Raw genomic sequence first — 10785 nt, forward strand, 5'->3', positions numbered from 1 at the left:
CATACATCGAGCACATCTGGGATGTCTTCAGTCACGGAGGCTCTCGACGGAATATTCCCACAGTTTCACATTTATTGTGATACCCAACCACATATCAGAATATATATCACAATAACCTGGTATTGTGTTATTTATATTCCCACTGTATTGTATACTAATGAGAAAATAAAATGCAATGTAGTAAACCGAAAGCAAATAATGAAAGATTGCTGAACAATTACAGGGAAACACTGTCGCACACGACAAGTGGCATCAATGAAACATGTAAAAAGAAGCTGTATATATTATATGATTTAATAGTCATTTGTTTACAATTTTAAGTATTCAAATTTATTTAAAAAAAAAAAAAATTTTTTTCAAAAAAAAAATTATTTTTAAAAAGAAAAAAATTAAAAAAAAAAATTTGTTTTAAAAAGGAAAAAAAAAATTTTTTCAAAAAAAAAAATATTTTAAAAAATTTTTTTTTTTCAAAAAAAAAATTAAAAAAAAAATTTTTTTTTCAAAAAAAAAATTTTTTCCCAAAAAAAAATTATTTTGGAAAAAAAAAATTTTTTTTTCAAAAAAAAAAGAGAGAGAGAACATTTATTCTTTCCCCCTTCTTTATGAACATCTACTCCTTATTACTTTTTTAAAGCAAAAAAAGAAAATAATTCTGGGTACCAGTTTTTTTTTATTTTCAAAATTGGGGTCCCTTACTGTAAATATCTACTGAACTAAAAGTACTGCCGAAGACATTGTTTTGAAGCATTCTTTAATTAATGACTTCTCTGAAAATCAGATAATTGCAGTCTACGCTGAGGCCCGATATCCCGCACGAACTACGGAGAAACCCCACCGAGAGAGCCTCCGTGGCGGAATGTCCGCGAAAAACGGGAAACGCAGAGGGAGAAGTGTTCCCGTGGAGTGAAAGACTCAGTTCCTCTTGGACTGCTTGACCCCCATCTGGGTGAGGAGAGACTCGAAGCGCCGGAACGTGTAGTTGATGAACACCCAGTCCTTGTAGCCGGGGTCGCCCTCCTTGGGGGCAGGGGCGGAGGCTGGAAAAGGAACGACATCGTCAGACATCGGGGATGGACATTCGATATCGAATGACGCCGTTAGACGTCATTGATAGAGATTCGATCGATTCTTTGTTCACATTCGACACTGTTAGACGTCGTGAATAGAGATTCGATTGATTCCCTATTCATCGACGATATTGTAAGACGTCATGAATAGAGATTTAATCGATTCCTTGTTCACAATAGACATTGTTAGATGTCGTGAATAGAGATTCAATTGATTCCCTATTCATCAACGACATTGTAAGACATCATGAATAGAGATTCGATCGATTCTTCGTTCACATTCGACATTGTTAGATGTCGTGAATAGAGATTCAATTGATTCCCTATTCATCAACGACATTGTAAGACATCATGAATAGAGATTCAATTGGTTCCTTTTTCATTAACGACATTGTTAGGCGTTGTGAATAGAGATTCAATCGATTCCTTGTTCATAAACGACATTGTTAGGCATTGCGAATACAGATTCAATTGATTCCTTGTTCGCAATAGACATGGTTAGACAAAGTGAATAGAGGTTCAATCGAGCCCTCCTCGGCAAATGACATCGTCAGACGTCGTAAATAGTGATTCGATTTTCGTTCGTCAACTACATTGCTAGATGTCATGAATAAAGAGTCGATCGAGTTCTCATTCATTAACAACATCATTTGACGTCGTAAAAAGATATTCAATCAAGTTCTCGATCATAAACGACATTGTTGGATGTCAAGAATCGAGATTCGATCGAAACTTTAAGCATAGTAGGTAATTTTTGGGAAAGCAAGTGTTTCTTTTTGGCAAATGACCAAAACAAGGGTCTCTACTTATTCAAAGTAAAAGATGATGAAAATTCAATTCTAATTTTAAAAATGTTCAATAGAAATTCACTAAAAGATATAATATTCAAAGAGATCAAAATTTTGCAGACCAAAAATTATTAACCAGCAAATTAATTCCTGGTGCTAAATTCACTTAGAAGTACTTCACTTCAGAACTAGTCATTTATTTATGAATTCAATTATTCTACAACTGGAATGTCTAAAACAGGGATGACCAATTCTTAACATGCATGCGAGGATGTAGAACGACAAAGTATAACATGAAGACTTATTAGAAAATTTTAAAAAAAAAATTATTTTTATTAAAAATCTTTATAACCTTTTTAGCGCAGATTCAGAGACCTAGCACAAAATTTAATCCTCCAAGCTGACTTCCTTTTTTTTGCAGAAAATAAGTTCAATCCATTAGATTTTCCCACTGCCATTTTACTTACTTTTTAGGTACTATAATTTTTGTAATCAATTTTTAACTCATATTCTGAGTTTCTTCCATCAACAAAGGAAATTTCAATTATCCCTTTACTCTGAAATATTCATTTTCTGCAAAAGACAGAAAAATGAATCAATGGTTCATTTTTTATTTAGGTAATCAATAAAGGCACTATTTTTTTTTTTTTGAATTGACTCGAATATTTTGAGTCATTCTTTTTCTCTTCCAGACTGCACATAAATTACAAATTCAGACGAGACAGTCCATTGCATATGCCACCGTGCCAAATGCAATTAAAACGTGAATTTGAGGAAAGTTACTCTTATTTCAATAAACTGACAGCCTAGTTATCCCACCCAGAGACTACAGTTTCGTCATTGTTATGAACTCCTCAATCTGGAACAGTGAATAACTGAGTAGGTGGCAGATGTTCTCTCGTTAAAGCCGAGAACGCCAACAAACCGGTAGCTAAAGTAAATTTATCTCACCGACGAGTGTCCGCAGCATAGTGATGGGCATAATCGAGAACTTTTGATCATCGAGATCTCGGGAATTGTGTACTTCTCATAATCGAGTGATTGACAATTGAGATCTTTCGAAAACAGAAAACTCGAGCAATCGATAATCGAGATCTTTTGAAACAGAGAACTCTAACGGTCGACAATCGAGGTCTTTCGAATCGAGACCTCGAGTGATTGACATCTCGATTGTTTCGAATTGAGATTTCGGGATGTGATTAATCGAGAACTCGAGTCGTGACAATCGAGAACTCTGGACCTAATAATCGAGAACTCCGGATATGATAATCGAGTTCTCGAGTCGTGACAATCGAGAACTCTGGACCTAATAATCGAGAACTCCGGATATGATAATCGAGTTCTCGAAAGATCTTGAATAATCGAGAACTCGAGTTGTGACGATCAAGGACTCTAGACCTAATAAGCGAGAACTCTTGATATGATAATCGAGAACTTGTGATAATCGAGTTCTCGAATGATCTCGAATAATCGAGAACTCGAGTCGTGACAATCGAGAACTCTAGACCTAATAATCGAGAACTTGAATTGTGACAATCGAGAACTCTAGACCTAATAATCGAGAACTCCGGATATGATAATCGAGTTCTCGAATGATCTTGAATAATCGAGAACTCGAGTCGTGACAATCGAGAACTCTAGACCTAATAATCGAGAACTCCGGATATGATAATCGAGTTCTCGAATGATCTCGAATAATCGAGAACTCGAGTCGTGACAATCAAGAACTCTAGACCTAATAATCGAGAACTCCGGATATGATAATCGAGAACTTGTGATAGTCGAGTTCTCGAATGATCCTGAATAATCGAGCAATTGACAATGGAGATCTTTTGAAACAGAGAACTCTAACGGTCGACAATCGAGGTCTTTCGAATCGAGATCTCGAGTGATTGACTTCTCGATCGTTTCGAATTGAGATTTCGGGATGTGATAATCGAGAACTCGAGTCATGACAATCGAGAACTCTAGACCTAATAATCGAGAACTTGTGATAATCGAGTTCTCGAATGATCTCGAATAATCGAGCGATTCGATTATGCCCATCGCTATCCCAGCATGGTGAGGTTCGACTCGAAAATTCAAGGCAAAAGTCGAGTACATGGCAGTAAGTGACCGCCCCTGAGCCAGGGTTAAGGCACCAGACAGTCCAGAGACTGCAGTTTCGTGGTGCCTCGGCCCCGTCTCAGGGACGAGCGACCAATCAGAGCGATGGAGAGTGACTCACGTATCTTGAGATCGACGTCCGGGAATTCGTCGAAGTTGGACGTGTCGTCGATGCTCTTGACGTCCACCTGGATGGCCGCAGGACGCTCCCTGCAAGTCAAGAGTCGTTTCATCGTTTGAAATGAGTTTCAAGAAAAGAAAATACACCCAAACCTGTTTTCGTGCGGTGGATAGGGTTTGCATTAAAAAAAAAAATTCAAAACTTCACGAGTAGCTTTAAAAAGTTATTTCGCAACACAGTTAAAAAATAATTTTTTTTTTAATTCGATGGATAGGGACTGCATAAAAAAAGGCTCATATAGAAAATAATTAAAAAACTTACAAAATTGTAATTTATAAACAAAATCAAAATGAACCAAGTGATGATCATTTTTGCTGAGTGGTTGGACAAACTTTCTTAAATGATTACAAATATTCTGCAAATAATTTCGTCCATTGAATCCCAATCTGATTAAATTTTAATATACCACACATAAAAAAATTGCATAAAAAGACCACATAAAAACAGGTTTGGGTGTAACAACATCTAATAACGAGTTTTTCTTTTTTTTTTCAGTCAAAAATGTAATTATTGGGAGAAACATGGACATTTAGCATTTCGGGAATGAGAATTTTAATTTTCGATTCCTATTCTATATTGCTTCTCGCGCATTTTGAAAAATAAACTGACTGACAACAGCCACATCGATTTATATTATAGTCGTCCCTCACTACTTCGTGGTTTTTTCTAGTTTTTTTTTCTTTCAAATATAGTAATTAACCCTTTTTATGCGCTCGTGTCAACTTTTTACTTCAAAAGAATAACAAAATATTTCTTTTAAGTAAGGTGAGCTCTTTTGAGGGGCTGTAGTTGTACTAGTTGAGGTATAAAATCTCTGAAGAAAGTGAAGGGAATTGCTATCTCATTTTAGCCGTTAAGCACTAACTGGAAAGTGTAAATCACTGTATTATTTATTACTAGGAGATAAATACGTCTGTAGTGTAGATGGTGTTCAACAATGTACAAGCTTTTAAAGTTGTAGACGTAATCCATTTAATGAGGATGAATGTTGAGGAAAAACGGAGGCACATACGGTCACTAACTGGCAATTAATTCATCATCAAACAAGTTGAGCCTTTTTCATTGATTAGTAGTAATGTGTACGAACTACAAGTGGGTGTGTAGTTTATTTCTTAAAAATTAACAACGTGATATCTTTTTAGTTTAGTGTATTATTTTGTGCAATATATTGAATAGTACAAATTTAATTGTGGCTAAGGGTGCTGTTATGTCTGGGGTGCTCTATCTTAAAAACCTATTTAAATAGTCGTAAGTAAGTTTTATGTGCTCTAATAAGGGAAATATTCGGTTTATAAATACAGAATCTTAATCCGCGGAAATTCAGTTATCGTGGTAAAGTCTGGAACGAATTAACTGCGATAAACAAGGGTTGACTGTATAGCTTTAAATGGACTCATTCAAGCAGAACTGGACAGTCATCCAGAATGTATCACCTATGAGTTTATCATTCTGTCCAGGTTCCACATAATAATACAATATTCAAGTTATAACTTTTTGAAAACAAATGAACTGTTCGTTTAATTTGCAAGCTATACCACATCCAAGACCTTTTTTTTTCAATAAGTCATCTTTATTTTAACCCCTTCAAGACCTGGTGTCCGGTATACCGGACATACACTTTAAACAGCTGCTAATCATTCAATAATTGATTTAACTAGTTGATTTTTTTTTTGTAGTTGACTCTTTGCATTCTACTTATTATAATCTGCGAAATAATTTTTCGTTTTGGGATTGACAACACTGACATATGAGGATTGAGAGATAGAGAGTGGCTCATTTTTCCAACCGTGGATTTTCATCTGAAAAGCGAGGTTTTTTTTCAGATTTTTTAAAAAAAATATAACCTTTAATGAATCGTTTCAAACGCTTATATTATGTTTTATCATTGTTTGTAGAACATTTTATTAGGAAGTTTGTTCGGTATTTTATCGTTTTTGTATACGAAATATCGATTTCAAAAATATAAGTCCGGAATATTGGACGTGCCATAACTCTTCTAATTTTTCTCCTACAAACTCAAAATTTTGTCTATAAGATACCCTATACCATAGTACACCGCGTACCAAATATCAACATTTTCGGTCGAATATTTCATAATTCCGACCGAAGGGGTTAACAAAATGAAGTTTTCGGAAACTGAAGTCCTCTAGATTCAAATGACGGAGCTCACCTGATGTGCTCCCAGTCCACCCCCTTGAAAAAGGGGTGTCGGGTGATCTCCTGGGCGTCGGCCCCTATCCTCCTCTCGGCCTCGCAGCAGAACCTCTGCACCAGGTCCCGGGCCTCCTCGGAGATGGGCACCTCGGGGGGGAAGACCAGCGTCTCCCGCCAGTTCATCACCTTGCGGTACGTCTCCTGGGGCGTCTCAGAGCAGAAGGGGGGGTAGCCTGGGGGGCAGAGAGACGCACGTCCGTTAGAAATGGAATTTCTACAAACATCTCTACACTTACTTTTGTCCATGTAACTGAACTTCGAAATCATCGACCGACGATCCGGGCGAATCGGAAGCCGGCCGTCGGATCGGACGTGTGACGTAACGGACTCCCGCCATTGGCTCGGCGGGGAGGCGTCTCCGCCACTCGGTGCATCCTCATTGGTTGCGTGGACGTGAGGGCATTGAAGTGAATCCATAGACTAATAATAAGAGTAGACCGAGCTTTCCCAGACTTGCTGATGAAAAAATGGGTTCATGGATGATGCATCATGTGACTGGTGGGAGGCTTGGCAAAAACTGTGGCGGCATGGTTGCTGGATGACAACATTTTCTATAGTTTGGCACATGTATTTTAAAGACGTAATGTGTTTTCATTATAATTTTTTTTCCAGCTGCCGAGAGAACTGTTTTTCTTTTAGTTATGCATTATTTTGGCATCAGTTTTTGCTCACAGTTTTCAGTAACTATTATTTCATTTGGAACTGCTATGTCGGCGTCGGCGTGAACGTCATGGCGTAAACGTTTTGCGTTAACGCAAAAATGTACTCATCGGTACCTTAAATTGAAAGTGTAGGTAAAAATCTCACCGTTTGCCGATTCTTTTTGGGCGCTTGCATTTTTAATAGCTTAGAGAGTTATTGAAATTGAATAAAGAAAATGCACAGTACTAACTAAATGAAAAACTCACTATATTAACAAAGTATTTGTAACTTAGAATAACGAATTTACAAATAGGACTCCATAAGAGATCATTTTTCCGTGTTCCATCAATTTTTTTCCTCGCATGCGTTGATCGTCTGCTACGATCAACGCCCGCTATTGCTAGGATATCCACCAGTCACATGGTTTGGTTTATGAGCAGCAAAAGGGTTGCCATAGCTCGGTCTATTCTTATTATTAGTCTGTGATCTATACACTTACTTTTGTCCATGTAACTGAACTTCGAGATAATCAGCCGACGCTCGTTCGGACCGTCGGATCGGACGCGTGACGTCATGGACTTGCGCCATTGGCTCAGCAGGGAGGCGCCCCTGCCACTCGGTGCATCCTCATTGGTTGCGTGGATGTGAGGACATCGATGTGAATACTGATGAGGACAGGCTATTTAACAGCGAACGGAGTCGAGATTCTCTTTCCAGGGTGGCGACAGGAACCGTGGAAAAGTTCCCCGACTTTTCCCTGATTAAGTTCAAATTTCCCCGATTTACGTTACCAATGATAATGGTTTCCTTTCTTTGCTCTACTTGAAATCCATTGTATGTCTGTATAAAATGCAGTATTTTAAACGTTTTAAGTTGTGTAAAGTTGATGAACTAAAGATATATTTTAAAAAAGATGCTACTTTTTTAACAAAATGGTAAAAAAAAAAACATATCAAGTTAATTTTTTTGGAAAACAAAACTACGAAACGGTATATTAAATTTTTCTACAAAAAAAAAAATTTTCTTCACAAAACCCATTTTTCCTGATTTTTTGTTATTTTTTCGAAATTCCCTGATATTTCCCTGATCTCCCTGATCTGTTGCCACCCTGCTTTCTCTTTTTTAAGACTCATTTGGTGATGTCTGTCCCGTAAATCGTAGCTTGGGTGGAGCTCGTATTGCTCGGCTGATTGTTGATGATGCTCGGCTGATCATAGTAGTAGATTAGTGATATTAGGAAGGAGCTTAATGAACAAGCTAGTGATATTTAATTAATCTTTTTACCTTTGGCTTCAGTTGATAGTTTATACAATTATATTTACTTTTTTTCTCACGTGTTAATAAATTTTAGTTATTTTAAAGAAGTCTCTTCATCCGTTATTCACAGAAAGTTGGTGAAATGTTAGTTCTTCCACTAACTCTGCAAGAAGTATTAAAGGTAATAGGTGATATCATTCATCAATGGTATCAGAATGCGCAAAGGAAACACACCACCCCGCAAAAGGGCGGGAAACTCGAATTTCCTGCCCAGGGTTTGCCGACATATGGATGCTTCAGTTGCGAAATCGATGAACTTAAATCATCATTTCTGCTTTGATAGTGCTTTATCAATGCTCGGCGTGTGTATTTCTATTAAAGTTTTTGTTCAGTTCATTTCTGGCCATGTTATGGCAGAAAATGTAACACGAGGGCCCGTTCACTTCCATAGATAACACTATCTTCTTCATCACTTTTCTCGAGTTTTTGTTTTATGGAGTTGATTGCTTTGGCAAGTGAAGCATCTATATATCAGTCGATATATACCGCAATATATATCTTTTTTTTGAAAATATCATGATATTTTGATATTCTCAATATTTATTTTCAACTACAGTATTTTCAATACAAAAATTACACTAATCATAGCAATATTGATTATCTATAATTAAACCAAAATGTTATGCAATATATTTTTATGATGTATTAATACATCATTAATGTAAGATATTTTTCCTATTTTATATTGATTTTATTATTAGTAATGTAACAATTTTAATTCATATTAAAAGTGCCTAATTTATGAAATTTGAGCCCACTGTGGTTGCTTACATCCAAAAATATAATCATCCAGTGGTATCACCTATGGTCAATGAGTCACATGCAACTTTGTTCAATGTTAGCTATTGATAACCATAATTTGTCATAATGTCACAACTTTGGCACCAAATATTTAGAAATTGCTTTCTGGAGAACAGATGTGTTTAAAAAATATAAGCATCATGTCATGATGTCAACAATTATTGGTCTGTATAATTTCCTTTCTTTTTCTATATTTTCCCATGTTATTAAGAAAAATCATAAATATGTTAATAAAAATAAAGAGCTATTTAGATGTGAAATACAAAATGGAAAACACCGGTGCACTACGTTTCTCCCACCAATAGGCGAGGAAACCAAATCATGGATGAGCAGACTGAAGCTAGACTCACCCATGAGCATCTCGTACATGATGTCAACAATTATTAAACTGTATAATTTTCTTTTCCTATATTTTCCCATGTTATTAAGAGAGATCATAAAAATGTTAATAAAAATTAAGAGCTATTTAGATGTGAAATACAAAACGGAAAACACCGGTGCGTCTCCCACCAATAGGCGAGGAAAAGAGAAAACTGAAATGATCGATGAGCAGACTGAAGCTAGACTCACCCATGAGCATCTCGTACATGATGTCAACAATTATTGAACTGTATAATTTTATTTTCTATATTTTTCCATGTTATTAAGAAAAATCATAAATATGTTAATAAAGAGCTATTTAGATGTGAAATACAAAATGGAAAACACCGGTGCGTCTCTCGCCAATAGGCGAGGAAACGAGAAAAATGAAATCATCGATGAGCAGACTGAAGCTAGACTCACCCATGAGCATCTCGTACATGATGTCAACAATTATTGGTCTGTATAATTTTCTTTCTTTTTCTATATTTTCCCATGTTATTAAGAAAACTCATAAATATGTTAATAAAAATAAAGAGCTATTTAGATGTGAAATACAAAATGGAAAACACCGGTGCGTCTCTCGCCAATAGGCGAGGAAACGAGAAAACTGAAATCATCAATGAGCATCTCGTACATGATGTCAACAATTATTGAACTGTATAATTCTCTTTTTCTATATTTTCCCATGTTATTAAGAAAAATCATAAATATGTTAATAAAAATAAAGAGCTATTTAGATGTGAAATACAAAAATGGAAAACATTGGTGCGTCTCTCGCCAATAGGCGAGGAAACGAGAAAACTGAAATCATCAATGAGCATCTCGTACATGATGTCAACAATTATTGAACTGTATAATTTTCTTTTTCTATATTTTCCCATGTTATTAAGAAAAATCATAAATATGTTAATAAAAACTATTTAGATGTGAAATACAAAATGGAAAACACCGGTGCACTACGTGTCTCTCGTCAATAGGCGAGGAAACGAGAAAACTGAAATGATCGATGAGCAGACTGAAGCTAGACTCACCCATGAGCATCTCGTACATGATGACGCCCAGGGACCACCAGTCGCATGCGCTGTTGTATCCCGTTTGCATGAACACTTCGGGAGCGATGTAGTCAGGAGTGCCCACCGTGGAATACGCCTGGGGACAGAGGGGAAAAAATCAACGACAATCACACCTGTACAATTCAATGAGCGACATTTTTGATGAAAGATAAAAGTTAATGGGATGACGGTGACATATTTTTCATTAAAGCTCACATTTGTTTTCCCTGAATTTCATTATCCACTAACCTCTT

General features: G+C 36.3%; 1 protein-coding gene across 1 annotated transcript in view; it reads right to left on the reverse strand.

Moving 5' to 3' along the window:
• Window positions 1–601: 601 nt before the first annotated feature.
• LOC129233127 (serine/threonine-protein kinase tricornered-like) overlaps window positions 602–10785 on the reverse strand; it is an 11412-nt gene continuing 1228 nt past the window's right edge. The window contains exons 2-5 of the mRNA XM_054867190.1: window positions 10511–10628; window positions 6313–6529; window positions 4083–4171; window positions 602–1037 (exon numbers count right to left, since the gene is read on the reverse strand). Coding sequence (XP_054723165.1) covers window positions 913–1037; window positions 4083–4171; window positions 6313–6529; window positions 10511–10628 — 549 coding nt within the window. The 3' untranslated portion in view covers window positions 602–912. The remainder of the gene's footprint in view (window positions 1038–4082; window positions 4172–6312; window positions 6530–10510; window positions 10629–10785) is intronic.

This window comes from Uloborus diversus, unplaced genomic scaffold (assembly GCF_026930045.1).
Source record: "Uloborus diversus isolate 005 unplaced genomic scaffold, Udiv.v.3.1 scaffold_18, whole genome shotgun sequence".
NCBI lineage: Eukaryota > Metazoa > Arthropoda > Arachnida > Araneae > Uloboridae > Uloborus > Uloborus diversus.